An 18171-nucleotide genomic window follows, 5' to 3' on the forward strand; every position below is an offset into this window, starting at 1 on the left:
AACAAGTTAACCACAGTGTCAGATGTCACAGCTGGACCAACAGTCCAAAGCTTGGTTGCTAAGTGTTGCAGGTGGCCCATTTATGTGACTAATAGAAGCAAGAGAACCAGGCTATTAAGACCTAAATTCTAATGTTGCAGAAAGTCAACAAAAACAAGCCAGTCTCTGATAGGCTCCATAGCACATTCTCCATGAGGGACAAGGGAAGCTGTGTGAGATATGAAAGTATGGTATGTTTTCAGTATATTGTCAGTAAAGCAGAAAGGTGCAATTTGCATATTAGATAATATATAAAACTTGTTCTTTTTTATTTTAGAGAAAAATTTTAAGATCGTCCACATTTAGGCTTATGAATAACTTTTCTTAAAAAATTGTTATACTCTGCATTGCACTTCTTTTCTCTTCTTTTTGAGATAGTCTTACTCTGTTGCCCAGGCTGGCCTTGAACTTGGCAATCCTCCTACATTAGCCTCTCGAATAGCAGAAATTATAGGTATGAATCATAGCCAGCTTACGATGAACTTTTTATGTGTTCACAGAGGAATGAAACCCATCTGATTTTTTTAAAAAGTGTGAGAAACAATCCAGCTTAAAATTAGAAAAATGCAAATTAAAACTAACAGAGATTTTAACTCTCTCCAGTCAGAATGGCAATTATTAAGAATACAAGTAAAACAACAAATGCTGGCAAGTATGTGGGGGGAAAAGGTACATTCAAACATTGTTGGTGAGACTGCAAATTGGTGCAACCACTCTGGAAAGCAGTATGGAGATTCCTCAGAAAACCTAGAATGGAATCACCATTTGACCCAGTTATCCCATTCCTTAGCATATACTCAAAAGACTTAAAATCAGCATACTATAGTGATATGGCCACATCAATGTTCACAGCAGCTCAATTCACAATAGGTATGCTATGGAACCAACCTAGGTGCCCTTCAACAGATGAATGAATAAAGAAAATGTGGTACACATACACAATGGAATAATACTCAGCCAAAAATAAGAATGAAATTATGGCATTTGCCAGTAAATAGATGGAACTGGAGACTATCATGCTAAGTGAAGAAAGGTAATCCCAAAAAACCAAACGCTGAATGTTCTCTCTGATATGTGGTCACTCACTCCCAATAGGCAGGGTGTGTGTGTGGAGGTTCTTTGGATTGGTATGGTGGGGGTGGGGAGTAAGAAAAGGGATGGAAATGGGAAAGACATTAGAATGAATCGAACGTAACTTTTCTATGTTCAAATATGAATACATGACCACTGTAGCTCCACATCATGCAGGACCACAAGAATGGGAAGTTATACTCCATGTATGTATAATATGTCAAAATACATTCTCCTGTCATGTATAACTAAAAAGGACAAATTTTAAAAATGTGGGGAAAAAAAAGAATCCAGCTTAGAATGTAATGTGGATTCGATTTAAAAATTATTTCTGGGGGTTGTTACACTTGAATGCTTTTTGTTGGGAGTTGCCCTGGCTCCAAAGACTAACTTCCCCATCCCCTGAGAAGAGCTGTCCAATGGTGAGCCCTGCTGGCTCACATGATCCTTATCCACCAATCAGACTAGCCCTGCTGGCTCACATGATCCTTATTCACCAGTCAGACTAGCCCTGCTGGCTCACATGATCCTTATCCACCAATCAGACTAGCCCTGCTGGCTCACATGATCCTTACCCACCAATCAAAAAGTACCCCATGCCAACTGTCAAACCATTAAACTGTCATAACTGTCAAACCACCCCCGGCTCTATAAATATGCAGAGCTATTCCTCAATAAATGGGCATTTTCTCCGACGATGAGCCTTGTTCGTTCTTTCACTTTTAAAATCATTTTTCTTTCTTTATTCATTTATTTTTGTGGTGCTGGGGATGGAACCCAGGGCCTCATGCATGCCTCTACAACCAATATTACAAATACTCTACAACAAAGCTACAACCCCAGCCCTTGAAATATTTTTAAAAAGAGAGGAATTTATCACTAGTATAGGATTTCAAATAAAGGCATAGGAGTATTTGCTAAGGTAGTCTTGAGTCATTTTATTTGATTGGAGACAAAATATAAAATGACACATAAAAACACAAAACATCCTATTTCTAGGTCCTGTTGTAGATGTGCAAAGGAAAGCACATGGGAAACAATGGACTATATGATGCGTGAGAGAAGAAAGGGAGGGAGAAAAGGCAGAAAAGAGGAGGAGGAAAGGAAAGGAGAGGGGAGAAAAGAAGCAAAGGGGCAAAAAGAAAGGGGAAAGGGGGAGATAGGAAAGAGACTGTAGGGGAGCTAGGAGGACTCTGATGGGAGTCAGATGGCAATTAGTGTGTCTAAAATTTTCAAGAGACAAATGAAGGCTTTGATATCATAGAAGCTACAAGTAGAAGCAAGATGACATAGTTAAGGCATGTGTGATATTTGTGCCTTTCAAAAAGCAATAAAGAATATCAAAGTTAAATAATAACTGAAAACATTCCAATGTTGACAAGAAAGTACTAAGAAAAGTGCCACAGCAGTAGAGGAGCTAATAATACTTAAGTTTCTAAACAACATGTCTATAATAAGAGTTTTAATCTATTGTTATTTTGTTCTAATGTAAATCCTGAGATTGTTATTGCTAATATCATTTTAAGTTAGAGGTCAGAAAGGATAAATAACAGGTTGAAGATCTCACATCTGGTGTTGGGGCCAAGGGCTGAATGTTGGCCTACTCCCTTAATTCACTCACTCACTCACTTATTCATTCATTCTCTCAAAGAGATATTTAGTTGGTACTACTGAGCTCCTATATTTTAATTACTGGGAGTAGCCAGTGAAGAAAAGAGACATTGTCATGTGAATGTGTGTGTTACTGGGGGTTGAACCCAGGGTCTCACACATGCTAGGCAAATGCTTTATCATTGAGCTACAACCCCAGTCCTAGACATAGTGAGATATTACCTAGTGAGAAAGATAAGTCAATAAACAACTAGGTAAGTATAATTTTTTTTAATTTTATACCTTTATTTTATTTATTTTTGTATGTGGTGCTGAGGATTGAACCCAGTGTCTCATGTGTGCTAGGCACGTGCTCTACCACTGAGCCATAATCCCAGCCTGTACGTATAAAATTTGATAAATACTATGAACAAAATGGTCAGGGAGTAGTAAAAGAGAATTAAGTGGGGCACTACTAAATTAAACAACATGGTTAGCAAAGTCCAACTGAAATCCAAAGGATGGGAAAGGGCTGGCAGCAGATGAAGAGCAAAAGCATTCATGGAAGAGGGAGAAAAGCATATGCAAAGACTCTGGGACAGGTCAACATAGCTGGAGTGCTATGGGTGAGGTGTATGGTGGCAAAAGGAGGTCCACAAGGCAGATCATGCCTTATAGGGTCACAGCATAGAGGCTGCTGCAGGGTGGGAGCTTGTGTCTTATTTTAAGAGCAATGGAAAGCACAGAATGGTTTTCAACAGACCATCTTTGGGTCCTAAAAGACCACCCTGTTTTCTGTATAAATAATAGGCAATAAGTAAGAATAATAGTATAGAGACCAGTAAATAGGCTTTTGCAGGATTCCAAGAGAGACGATGGTCACGTGGACATGGTGATAGCAATGGAGATGAAGGAAATGAACCTCAGAAGTGATCTGAGCTATATTTTGGTGGTAGAAACCAGAGGCCTTGCTGATAGACTGGATGTAAGAGGTAACAGAGAGGGAAGCATGGAGGATGCTCTAAATCCTGTGCACAACTCTAAGTCTTGTACATAATTTGATTTTCATACCACATTTCTTAGATTAGAAAGCTATCTATATTTATACTAGTTTTTGAAATTATACCATATATTTTTATAATTAGTTCATGTGCTAAAATTTCCATTTGCACACTGCCAAGTTCACCTTCTGAATGTAACATCTACTCTTATGTTCACTATCAAGAAAGAGACATACCTTAAGGGTGATGTGGTGAAAAGAGAAGGGGTTTTCAGACCAAGCCATCTCAGGGTGAATCACAGCTTTGCCACTTTGCTGAGTATATACAAAGAAGTGATCATTCTGAGCCTCAGACTTTACATATACAAGTAAGAACTCTCTCATAGTTTAGTTGTAAGAATTCAATAACTTATAAGTCCTGGCATGAAGTAGGAAGCCAATAAATGATAGACTCTTTCTTCTTATTCCCCTCCCTTCCCTTTCTCCTTCAATATAGTAATGAGAATACCACAAGTTCTCAAAGTCCCTCTTTAAAAGATAAAGAGTACTCTGTACATATGAAGTATATGACTGAGTGCTATATTTAACATAACTGGGACACCCTGTAGGTTGGGACAGCAGATCTTTTTATGGGTTCTAACAGGTACTCTCTGAAAAGTTCTAACTCTGCAACAATCACCCTCACCTCCTGACTAGAAACACTCCCATATGAAACAGAGGACACTCAGTTTATTTGGATTTTTACATAAACAACAACAAAAAGATTTTAGTATGTCCAAATACAGTATGGGGCTATACTAATTTTTTTTTTACTATCTATCTGAAATTCAAATTTAATTGTGCATTTTGTATTTTTATGGGCTAATCTAGCAACCCTATGACAAGGCAAGTCTCTACTAAGAATAAATTGGTCCAAGACTCTTTCTTCACAGTCCCATGTGATGCTAACTCTTCTCTGTATAAGTTATGTTTCCTACTGTCATGGTGCTATCCACTCCTACTTTCTATGCACATTTCATTCATCTCTTCTCATTCTTACCAATATGTGTATGAGTGTCTGACGTCTATTGAGTGGTACTACATTAGGTATGGAATTTTACTTAGTGGTTATAAAGACACTGGTGCAACCGTGTGTGTGTGTGTGTGTGTGTGTGTGTGTGTGTGTGTGTTTGTTTGTGGGTGGATATTGGGGGGGTCTGTGCACCTGCTGTGTTAACCTTTTCACATGAAGACTATGCTAACAATACATCATTTTGAGAATATACTTTGAAAGTTTTCTACCAGTAGTGAATAAATTTGCATACACATCATTAAAAGTTATTTAGATACCACACTAGTAGAAACAGTTATTGAATAAACTGAAAGAGAAAAGTTTTGAGTTCATTCAATAATCACTGTCACAACTTAAGAACTGGAAATCCTTCATTTAACTTATATATCACATGAAGAAAAAAAAAAGAAAGTTTAGGCCACAGTTTTATCTGAGTATTCCTTCTTAAAGGAAATATAAATCTACCTAATAATATGAGATACCCAGAGCAGTATTGGTATTTACTCTTGTTCCACAAAAAAGATAAGGAACGTGCTTGCTCCAGAATGAAAATCAACATGTGGAAGAAGTTTTGTATCAAAAAATTGTCAGGTGAACTAAACAAAGTATTTAATGGTATAGTTTATGTTCATCCTGGTATAAGCTAATTTTCTCACTGCGGGCAGGAAACAAACAAAACTCATAGATTGCTATCAGTCTGGGGACCATGTTTTGTTTCAGTAGCACTGATATAGAAGACTCCAGCATTTTATACATTGTACCTTCAATATGAAGACAAAAATGGAGGCCCTCATCTTTCAGGTCATTTTGCTCACCAAAGGTCCCCTTATTTCATTGAAATAAAGGCATAAATATTTTCTCCATCCCTAACAATCTCAATATCTAGCAAAGCAATAGTTGCCCCAATTTTAGAAAGAAGAGGATGTGTGCTTACTCTTCTTGACGTAAGTCATTGACGCTGCGGTCCAGTGAGATCATGTCACTTGCCACCATGTTAAATCCAAACTCTTTAATGCTGGCTTGAACTGCATGTTTGAATTCTGGTCCCAAAACCAATGGCTTGGCTTGTTCTCCAGGGCCACCAACCACTCCATGAGGCTCAGGTTCTTTGGGTTCAAAGTTACCAAGGATCCCGGGGCGTAGCACAGGATCACGATAGGTGAATGTCTGAGGCTTAAATGTGAGATACTGCCTCTGTATTATGTCTTTTTGGGAATCTCCTCCAGCATGGTGCTCCTGTTCATTTTTGGCCTTGTTTTTTCTTCTAATAGACTCTAAGTCCACTTCTACTCCTTCAACATGAGGCCATGGTACCACAGGTTTGAATCTGTCATCCCCAGGAGCTAATCCATTGCCTCCTCGGTTGGGCATGGGGTTATTGACATCTCTGTCTACCTATACAAAAGGAGGGGGATATACAATGAGTACATGAAGGCAAAGCACCACAGTAGAGTTTATGATACAAATTTTCATGTTTAAAGAAAGGCTGAGGCGGCAATAAAAACAGTTTAAAATGTGAAATGTAAGCAGGCCATTTTGTTAGGTCTTCATATTACAAGATCTTTCTCAGGGTAGAATGGAACTACCAAGAAATAGACTATTTCCTCACCATACTATTCCAATATAAATGAATGGACACTTAAAAAAATCATCTCTATAAACTTAACTAACAAAGATCTCTTACTAATGTCAATATTGTTAAGGGTTAATACTGTTAAGGATTAGAGCAATGAGTTTCTAGGATCTTTGATTAAAACAGATACTTAATAGGTCATGTTGTATAGTAATAATTCTCACAGGCATCTGGTATATGATAAATATAATCTTTAGTAAGTAATACAACCATATGATGGCAAAGGTATCAGCTGGCTTCATACCCCAAATGGCAGAGGAACGAGGTGAGGAAATGTACTCAACAGGCCAGTTCAGTGTTTTCTATTCAGTGAGAGTTTAGCTGAATTCAGAACTATGAGAAAAACTCTAATAACTGTAACCAAGTCTTTTAAACCTCCCCAAACCCCTAGTTTGCCCCATTCCAGGAGTGGCAGAGGTAAAAACAGGTTCTGCTTATAAGGATATTCATCAGGGGGCACCGCTCTTTTCTGTTTGGACCCTCTTCATCTATGTAGTTCTTTCAGTCAGAAATCCTGAGAGATTTTGTTAACTTATTAAGCCAGAACCATTCTTCTCCCCAAACAGTATTTCCCAGCATTAACATCACCTCAGTGGATTTAAAATACATACTGATGCCTGTGTTCTCCCTTCAGACACTGTGATTTAATTTGTCTGGGCATCCACTTAAATTTCTTAATGGTTTACAGGAAGAAAACTATACATTAGAAGAATATGGACTATGATGATACATGAAACCAACCTATCCAGTTGTGAAATACATGCTATTATCTAGGCTGGCCTGTGCTTATTTAAATATTTCCCAAATTCACCCACTTCAATAATAGAAGTTTTAATGGATTCAAACTTCGGCTTATCTTCTTCTAAAAGTTGTTTTGATTTTTCTTTAACTTAATGGTTCGTTGTCCAATATTAAACTATTGGTTTTCTTTAGGATTCTGTGAGAAGTCCATTTGCCATGCCTTTCTCATTCCAGGTTACCTCATTCTCTTCTAAGCTTAGTGACCAGATTTATTCTGATGATTCCTACATCCATCTTCCCAGCCCACATAATAGTCCTGATCTCTAGACCTTATAATCTACTGCTTCCTTAACATTTCTATTTATATGTCTCTGGGACCTAAATTTGAAACCCCCAAATCTGAACTTGACATTGACCTCACACCATATACCTGTTTCATTTACTGTCTTTCCCGCATTTATATAATAACTCCATCATTACCAAAGAAGGCAGGGATCGGCTAACTTTTTATGCAAAGGGTCAAGTAGAGAACATTTTGGCTTTGCAGACCAAAATTGTTTTTGGTCTCTGTTGCAATTATTCAAGTCTGTCATTGTAGTGTGCAAGCAGCCAGAGACAATATAAACTTCAATAGGACTTCATATACAGGATGGAAATGTAGCTCAGTGGTAGAGTGCTTGCCTAGTATGTTGAAGGCCATGGGTTCAATTCCCAGTTCTAGGGGAAGGAAAAAACTTCATATACAAAGATAGATGGTGGGCTGGATTTGGCCTCCCAATCCCTGTACTAGATGATAAACTCTAGGGAAAGATCTATGGTACACACACACCACTGCATTCCCAATGTTTATCTTGGCATATAAGGCTTCAGTGAAAATTTACTGAATAAATCAATGAATGAATTCTAAAATTTCTGCTTTGATGGTAAGAGAGATTCTGAGAAGAAAGGGTAAAGATAAAGAATAGAGAATTTGAAATTAAAGAAAAGGGGTTGGGTCAGATAGACCCTTACTGCCAATACCTTTGAATTCACCAAGGATGTAACTCTATATTCTCTATACAGTATTATATCACTAAAAAGTGATATATAACAGCACCAGAAAAATTTAATCTGCTCACTTCTTAAAGCCCATAATCATTAAATCTGAAGGCAGAACCAAATTCTAGAAATGTCTGACTAACCCAAGTCAATTAAGAATAATCATATCAAATCTTATGTTATATGGTTCAAAGAATGGCTATAAAGCAGTGTAATTCTTAGTTCCCCTGAGAAGAAAAACTACACACTTCCTTTTCCTGAGAGTAAATGAGAATCAGTAAATGCCTTTGTGACTCACTGGCACCGTGAAACTTTCATAAGCAACAACTAATTTACTGTATAGTCAAAATCAATGGATCACTGTTGAGTAGAAATGGAAGAAAATCATTAGATAATTTTCTGAGATTGTTAAGTTCAAAAAGATGGAAATGAACTGAAAAATACAGTCACTTATCACAGGTGGTAATATGAAATACCAGACAAAAGGCCAAACTAATCACTGTCCACCTTACAACTTAAAAAGTATCCCTACCTTGTATTCCCAAATCCTACTTATGTTTGCCATTTTTCCATGATAGTCCTGCCTTGCAAGAAATTTTATGAATCCAGAGGATTTAGAAAAATGGTTTTTGGAGCAAATGACAGTAATGTAGGCCTGTTTGCATTTCAAATCATAGATGGATCTTAGAAAATTTTACTCATGATGATGAGTTTATATAGTCACATGATTTCTTGAGAAATTACAATTTAGCAAAAGTGGCCACTTTTGAACAATATGCATACTATTTGGTTATGTTTCTTCATAAGCCATAGAATTTAAAAGTAAAACAAGACAAATTTCATTTTGTAATTTGAAGCCCACTTGATCAAAACCACCTTTAGTTAAGAAAAATCACATTAGCATCCTTTCTCTGGCTGCACTTACTCAACTAGGAGCAGAAGAACCAAGGGACAAAGAGAGCAGGAAGGGAGATTGTAAAAATAAAGCAGTTGTAACAAGTTCAGAGGAAACAGGGTGTGATCATAGGCAGGACTCCTCACACTCTTGCCAACATGTGGCAGGATGTAGTAGAAAATATGGGGTGTTCAGGCCTCAGTACCCTAGTTTCTCTCTGTTTAACTATGGCTGGATTCTAAGCTATCCCATCTGACAGTCTGTGCTAAGCAAAGACCCAAATCTTGATCCTTTCAGAGCAGGGAGAGCTTCCTGCACTGGGAGTTGTAGCTCTGCTGGGGGGTGGGGTGGGGGAGGGGTCAAATGATCTGTGCTTAATCAGGGCTTAAGATGGATAAACTCAAGATTAAACAGAGACCTTACCAGTCCTTGAATATATAGGATGTCATCCATTACAGGTAAGGATTCAATTTCCAAATATATTTTAAGACTCTTAAACTAGGAAGAGATTTAAGGCCACTTCCCAGTGGCAGTAACTCTGTTAGCAACTAGGACAGAACTGAAAAATGGAGAAAGTATGCTATCAGGTAAGTAAATTTATGTAAATATAAAAATTCCACACAAACTCTGGGTGTGGCTTAGTAAAATACCATGACATTTTGATAAGAAGAATTATCCACTGAGAGAAATATACTTTTTTTTTTTAAAGAGCCTAGCTAAGGTAAAAACTAATAAGAGTTAGTAGAATGAAGAAAAGAACAGTTAACACTGTGACTACTCCACCCAAAGAAATCCAGGTCAGCAACTCTTACGCTATAAATTAGACTTAGGCAGGGGGGCCACACTGAGTACTATAGTAAACCACATGAACCCAAACTTAACCCTAGGGACTAAAACATTAAGACTCCTGTAAGAGCTGCCTATTATATAATAGCAATAGTTACTCTCTTTATTTTTCTCTCAAGACTTCTGATCCACTACAGAAACCAGTTATAAGTGGGTAAGTTAGTGTTGCTTAAAATATATACTGGACTTTAGCAGATAATTCCTAAAAGGGAATTTTGAGCCAATTAAATGTTACTCCTCTTTAATCACTGTCAAGAGCCATCAGTGGGCCGTGTGTGGACTACATTGGCATCACAGTCTAGTAAATAGGAGAATCTGGTGTCTGGGAACTTCCAGTGGAAATTTCCTCTGGCTAATACTACCCAGACACATGTGACCTTATTCAAGCTCTGTCCCAGGCCCCACACAGCCCCAGAGATAGGGTGATTGGTGATTTACTACAGCCACATAGCCTCTCAGAGATGGATGTGACCTGCCAAGATGCCAATCAACCTGCTGACTGCAAGATATCATGAAGCAAGACTCCACCCCTGGAATCTATTTCCTGCCTTCAATATACCCCCTTAAATAAACCATGGGAGTCGTTTTTTAATTGTCCAGCTCCAGCGCCTGTGTGGGCTGGGCCTATCAGGGGCTCTACTGTAAAACTGTTTTTCTGACTCTATGTCTTTTGTTCTTTACTAATTATTTCTGACTTATTTTTTTCCTGTGGCTTATACCCTCCTGGGCAGGAAAAAAGGACCCCCTGAGAGGCCTGGAGACCTCCCCATAAACCATATAAGCATAATCAAAACATAAAATGCAATATATAATGCAGATCTATCCTATATGATAGTGAATAATACAGAAATTAATGTCTTCCTAAAGTTGGCTAGATCACATTCTTAAACACATAGTCATTTGAGTAAAAGGAAGATTCCCATTATGTAAGAGTCTTGTGCTAAATTTCATTGTTATATAAGCAAGTAACCAATTTTTGGATTTTCATGCATACCATTTGGTATTCTTAAAAGGTATTCTCCATTGACACACCAATTTCTTGAAGATTTCTGTGTAACCTAGAGTAATTCTGATCAACTACAAAATACCTAGAGATGACAAGCTTTAGATCTTTGGATCTTTCCCCATAGTTTTACCACAATTTCTTACTCATTATAGGATAACATAGTTTTGTGACCTGACTGTTTAAGGGGAAACAACCTTGAAAATACTATATATGGGTGCCCTTCAACAGATGAATGGATAAAGCAAATGTGGTACACATACACAATGGAATATCACTCAGCCATAAAAAAGAATGAAATTATAGCATTTGTCTGTAGATGGATGGAACTGGGAACTTCGTGTTAATAATAAGCCAAAAAAAAAAAAAAGGCCCAATCTTCTCTCTGATATGTGGATACTGAGTCACAATAGGCAATGAGCAGGGAGGGATCGGATGAAGGTTCACTGTATTGGACGGAGGGGAGTCAGGGGAGTGGAGGGGAAATGGGAATGGGAAACACAGTAGAATGATTCGGACATAACTTTCCTATGTTCATGTACGAATACACAACATGTTTAACTCCATATCATGTACAACTACAAGAATGGGAAGTTGTGTCAAAATACATTCTACTGTCATGTATAACTAAAAAGAACAAATAAAAAAATTTTTAAATACTATATAGTAAGTAGAAAAATATCAACTATTTTTGGCAATCAACTATTTGAGTTACTGCTGGGCATTGTGATGCACAACTATAATCCCCACAGCTCAAGAGGCTGAGGCAGTAGGATTGCAAGTTCAAAGCTAGCCCCAGCAATTTAGCAAGGCCTACACAACTTAGGGAGACTCTGCTTCAAATTAAAAAAATAAAAGGGTTGGGTATGTGGCTCAGTAGTTAAGTGACCATGGGTTCAATCTCTAGTACCCAAAACAAAATAAAAAGCAAAAACAACAACAACAACAAAAAAAACTACTTGAGTTACCAATGATAAACTCATGAAGGTACCAAAAGTTATCTACATTTTCTAATCCATGGTCCAAACATCCTTCCCAGCCTCTCTATCTGGAGACTGAATTCACTTTTTAAGCATGAGACAGATATGCATAGTCATCCCAGGTATTTCTAATCCAACCAAGGCTTCTTCCTCCAGGTAAATGAGGAGGTTGGGATGCTTGGAGTAGAAGCCTTTGATCTCTTCTAAGCATTTAAAATCATCCATCTAAGAAACCACATAGGGGTTAAACAAGTTTCTTTCTTCCATTTAATATAGCAAATATAAAATATTGACTCATCAGATGCATATGTTTTGCCTTTGGATAATAATTATGCCCTAAGGTATCTCCAGTTTTAAATCAGCCAATGTCCAATTATCATGGCCATCTGTATTTAAAGGAGATCTCTTAGTAAGTTTTTTAACATTTCATCTCCCTCATATATACTGGTAGTGGTAGTATACAAATTTTTTACATGGAAGCAACTCTTCATTTAGGCTTTAGGCAACTCTTCATTAAGGAAAATCACTCTTTAACAAGTAAGAAATATTACTATTCTTTTTAACAGAACCCAATCCTAACAGATAAGTATGAATTTCTTTATAGGATATACATTATTTAAAGTGTTTCAGAGATAGGAGGTCACACTAACAAAAAACCTTTGGAAATATAAAACTATTCCAATTTCTGAGTTTTATCTTTGGAAACTCTAAATTATTCCAGTGATAGTTTAATAAAAGTAATTTTGGAAGTGATATTAGTAAGTATGGATAAAAAAATCTATTAAATTTGTTTAGAAGTTTATAGTATAATTCTGAGCAAACTTTAGTTCATCAACACTAAACATGATTAAATTATTAAAATTATGCTAAAAATTACTTTTTAAAAACCATCTTGTATAGTATACATTTTAAAGGTAAGAGTAAACTGCAGATTCCTTATTAGTAAAAACTTTCAATTTTCAACCTAGAGGTTAGATTTCACACAAAATTCTTCTTTGTATTATTTTTATAATCTCTAATGTCCTATTCTGTAAATGTGAAATTCCCATTAAGCATACAGCAGTCCAAACCAGCACCTTAAACTCAGAATTCAGCTTCCAGAAACTTCTACCCTTCTCCCACAGTCCTGTGATTGTTTCTACCATTCTCTTCCTGTATTGCCTTAGCTGTTTCTCCCCAATCAGACTGAGAACTCTTGGAGCATAACGCACGCATATTACTTATCTGTGTGCCCCAAGCACCTAGTACACAGTAGACACTCAATGCATGTTTGTTTAGAGACTGAGTACACAAAGCATATCTAGCTGTGGATCATCTCTTATTACCCTGCTGGAATATAAACTGACTTTGAATCTTTATATTATCATATGCTTGACTTGATTTAAGCTAGCATTTCAGAAATCCAAATGAGATAACTGAAAACATTACTTCCCTACACATCTAAAATTTGAATAATCCTTTTTTTTAAAAAAAATTTCTTCTCTTCTTCAGATTTGGATAAATAATGTTTGCAAGTGAAATTTGGTGCTTCATAGAAAATGAGTACTTTATTTAAACATGAGAAAGTAAATCTGCTGATGTTAGTCGTAGTTCTCTAGACCAATTTATCTTGTAAATGGCTTTTCTGCTAAATTTGGTGCTTGTTGTAAACAGTAATAGGATAGAGATTCTAAATCAGATCAGAAAAAAATTAGGTTATACTTCAAAGTAAATTAAATGAAGAAATATGCAAAGGGCCAAAATATAGGTTAATTTGTACAATAGGAAAATAAGAAATTGATTATCCTTTTATTTAAAAAAAAACAAAACTTTTATTCATGAGACTATTTAATTGGCCCAGTTCAAAGTATTATCATAGACAATTAATCAAGAACTCTATGAAACACATTAAATTTAAAAATATTTATGAAATTGAAATAATTTTTATCTTTCAGAGACCTTATAAAAATTTATGCTTTAGTTAATGAGCTGAATCATGAATATACTTGCAGGTTTTAAATTATTTCTTATTGTGCATATATAATATTAACTCTTTAGTTGGTTTAAACTGAATTTTAAGAATCACAAGAATCACATGAGTATTAAATGACCAATAAATCATCGTTTAGTATATTTCAGAAGCTCATGTAATAGTTATATTTGTCCAGGACTATGCTGTCATTTCAGTGCTAAGAGCACAAATTATCAAGACAGGGCTATAAATACAAAGAATATCAGTGCTATTTAAAAGCCCCATCTCCCACAGGTTAGTAAAAGGCAGATAATACTTCTTGCAATCATAAAAGGCTATAATGGTTAGATTTTCACTCCTCCATGTTTGGGAGCTAAGTAATTCCTGAATTAAAAAAGAGAGCTCCTAAGTAGACTTTTTTCATTTTATAGATAACATAATAAGTTACATAAAATGTTTTCAGAAAACTGTCAATACTTTACAATATATCTTACCAAAATATTCCTATAAAATGACCTGTCTAAAGATAAGAACGGTATTAGGAGAATAAAAAAATGAAACCAAAGTATTGAGAAACGGATTGTAAAATAAAAATCTGAAGATTTTTAAACACATGAATAATTTATGCATGAATATATATTATGTATGCACATAGAGACAGGAAATATACATTTAAAAACCAAATGGCTTGGAAGGAGAAGAAATTAACCCAGCCGAATAGACCCTTCAAAAGAACAACAGCAGCATTTCATCAGGTGGAGAAAGGAGGAACTACTTAAAAGCTGAGCTGATTGAAATGAGGTCACATCTGCTCCTCTCCTGCCCACTCACATGTTTTGGAACTTTGTTTTAGCTTGTGCCAATCAACTCTATTTTCTTACCTAGACCAGCTAAGAATCTCTTTTCTACATCATCTTTAAAACATTTTAAAAGAGTTTTCCCAACATCAATCCCTGAAGACCACACTCAACACTTTTTTTTTTTTTTTAAATCCAGGGGAGTGCTTATTTAGTCCTGTCCTTTGATTCTTGTTTCCGAGGTAATAATGAATTTTATACTTTAGTGTCAGCCAAAGTCAAGCAGACAGTTTAATTCTTAATCTTCCTTCACATCTGGCAAATCCAGTGAAACCACATAATGATTTTGAATCTTCCTGAAAACCATATAGGAAATTATGTCACCAACAGAATCATCAATAATTCTTTCGACATTAAGGGAAACATTTTACTGAGTGAGAGTAGAATAAAGTAAAATGTGGCATTTGTGTTAGAAGAAAATGTTTAATACCCTCTTGAAAGTCAAAAGAGCAATGTCCTATTATCCCTCTAGGGGAGAAATTCAAGAATGCATACAGCACTCCCACATGAAGTGTTCCTATTTTATGTAGCTGGAAATGCATAAAACAGCTTTTTCTCTAGTGCTTCCTTGCTTTGCCCTGAAGCCTGGCTTTCATAACAGCTCATAAAAAACAGTATTGCAATGTGGGACTCTACAACACTTACATTTTGATTGGTATAAGATAATCTTCTATCGCAAACCTGGAAAAAAAAATCACCCCATGACAGAAAATACCTCGAAGTTTTCAAGGCAGATATACCATTTTGAAGCACAGACCAACATTTTGCTATCATGTCATGACTAGAAATCCACTGTAGGAGGGTTTGACAAACTGACATAATTATGTCAGCCAGAAAATTATCTGAAAGTAGATCAAGGTTATTCATGTAATAAACTTTTTGACTTTTTTTTTTACCATTCAACTATCAACATGCCTGATCTCAAGGGAGAATGTTTATCCAGTGATACTCTAGTTTATCTGGAGTATATTAGGTATTCAAGTTACTATTTATAGGCACCATTAAGAGATAAAAGAATTGTCCTTTTGGTACAGGCCTACTACATGCTAGGCACTCTACTCTAAGGGGGTCATGGCCTGGGGGAAGGGAAGCCTAGGAAACTGTCTGAAAACAGTAGGGGCTCCCAATCACAAAGCTGAGGGTGAGGACTGGTAGATAAGGAGGCAGGGACAGAAAGTGGGGCATGGAAGTCACTCTAGGCAGAGGCAAAGGTACAAAAACACAAGAACACAGACTGTTCTGGGAACTTCAAATGTTTTGGTATGGTAAGTGCAGGAGATACATGGGGAGAGAGCAGGAGATGAGACTTGAATTGGAAGATCCTCAGAAGACTCTTAGGAACTACCAAGTGGTTTAGAATCCATCCTCTTAGAAACTGGAGGGGTGCATGCAAGATCAGAGTTATATTTTGGAATTAGTATCATTTTCCATTCATTTTCTCTACCAAATTATTAAGATGTTTTCAGAAAGACAAGGAAAAAAATGGAAAGACAATGCAGGAGAGAATTTCAAGAAAGGAGTAGCTAATGGGGCTAAAAACTGAAGGCATGGTATTAAATTAGTAAGACTTAGAAAGCCTAAAGATGTAGATAAGGCAAGTTGAGTTGTTTAGTTGCAGTTCTGCAGTATGACTCTCTTACAAGCTATGACACACAGGACTGATGGAGGCCCCAAAAGCATGGATCTAAAGGCCTTAGGACTCCTTCTGTTTATCAGTATCCAGCTATAGATGGAACTATCACACTGCTTTCTATCATCTAGAGTACAAAAGGCATTTCTGGGATCTTCTTGTTCTGCCCTAGACACTAATTTGAAATGAAATGTCTGACTGATTAACAAATATATACTGAGTAGCCATTATATACCAGGTTACAGGGATGCAAAGATAAGGAAATTCATCCCTGCTCCTGTAGAGTTTTCTGTCCAGTGAAGGACTCAGATAATCAAATCACAAGTAAGGGCAAAATGTGGCTGGAGTACAAGAGTAACGGGCCTCAGTGGCAGGTGAGGCTGAAGACAGACAGCAGCCAGGCCAAGCAGGGTCTGGTGTCCACAGTAAGGAGCCTGGTCTTATTCTCAGAGCAGTGAAAAGCATGTAAATAGTTTAAGATTTAATGCATTATAGAAAGGACATAAGCATTTTGAAAAGAACCCTTTGGCTGAGGGAATAAGAGCACCAACTAGAAGGAAGCCACAGTGAATGAGGATAGATAAGGGAATGGATAGTACTAGCCAGGATGAGGATCTTGGCTGCGGAGAAAGAAAAGTGGACGGATTCGCAGGTTCATTAGAAAGTAAAATGGAGAAGCCTCATGATGGACTGGATATCTAACTTGTAAAATGCAAGTTTCTACACAATTGGATACTGTTCACTGTAAGAGAAAATGCTGAAAAAGACCAGCACTGAAAATGATGAGGTCCTTTTTAGACATGCTGAGATTGAAGTGCTTCTGAAACATTCATGAGGAGAAAAACAGATTTTTAGCTTAGAAAAAGAGTCTGGCCTAGAGAATAAAAATTTGGTGGACATCTTTATGTAGATAGTAACTGACATAAGGACTGGCAAAGGACAAATGATGGCAAGATTATAGTGAGAAAAGGAGAGTGCTTTGGACCTCACATGCAGGAATCTCTTAAGACATCTACCAAGGAAACAAAGAATCAGCACAATATATAGGAAGAAAACCAAAAACCAAGAAAAATCAAGTCAGTGTGCTCAGTAACATGAATTTGAGGGACGGTTTTAGGGAAAGCTGAAAGCTGTTTTGATGATATCCTTGGGTCAAAAGCCCAAGCAGGGTGAATGGAGATGAGAAGCTAGGAAGTGTGCAAGCAAGAGTAAACAGCATGTGGGAAAAGTTCCCCATTAGGGGCAGGGTAGAGATGCACAGGTAGATGGAGGCAACAGGAGGTGTGTGAGGAGTTTGGGTTGGTTTGTTTTGTTTTAATGGGGAAGACCTGAGTATTTCTAAAACGAAGGCAAGGGTGAAACATTAAAATACACATAAGAGAGGGGGTAATCAAGAGTAAAAAAAAAAACCCTGAGATTGCGGAAGGGATGGGAGCCAAAGCAGCAGTAGGCTTGGTCAGGAGGAGGTCAGCCCCTGTACTGCAATAGGAAAGATGAAACAAGTGCAGACACCAGCAGTTTTCTCCTCCCTGGGATTTAAATCCTCACCACTGCTGTCTGAATTACTCCACCAGCCTCTTATTTAATCTATTCTACATACTGTATTCCAGCAGTTCTCTTACTCAATAGTCAGTCATGCCCTGTCAGGAGATCATTTTTTTTAAAAAATACACACACACACACACACACACACACACACACACACACACACACACACACCCCACACACATATACATATATATCACTGAGTCTGGCCTATAGGGCTTGGCTAAGGTTATAACCTTAGCTTATAGCACTGACCTGTTTCCTTCTCTCCTTTCCAATTCCATTTATACAGATTTAGCCC

General features: G+C 37.0%; 1 protein-coding gene across 4 annotated transcripts in view; it reads right to left on the minus strand.

Annotated features, from left to right (window-relative positions):
* Positions 1 to 18171, minus strand: part of Galnt7 (polypeptide N-acetylgalactosaminyltransferase 7) — a 136932-nt gene that overhangs the window by 62948 nt on the left and 55813 nt on the right. For all 4 annotated transcript variants that reach the window (XM_077792617.1, XM_077792616.1, XM_026389742.2 and 1 more), the window contains exon 2: positions 5686 to 6146. In XM_077792617.1, the coding sequence (XP_077648743.1) occupies positions 5686 to 6146 (461 nt within the window). The remainder of the gene's footprint in view (positions 1 to 5685; positions 6147 to 18171) is intronic.

The sequence above is a fragment of the Urocitellus parryii genome, chromosome 14, assembly GCF_045843805.1.
Source record: "Urocitellus parryii isolate mUroPar1 chromosome 14, mUroPar1.hap1, whole genome shotgun sequence".
Lineage (NCBI taxonomy): Eukaryota > Metazoa > Chordata > Mammalia > Rodentia > Sciuridae > Urocitellus > Urocitellus parryii.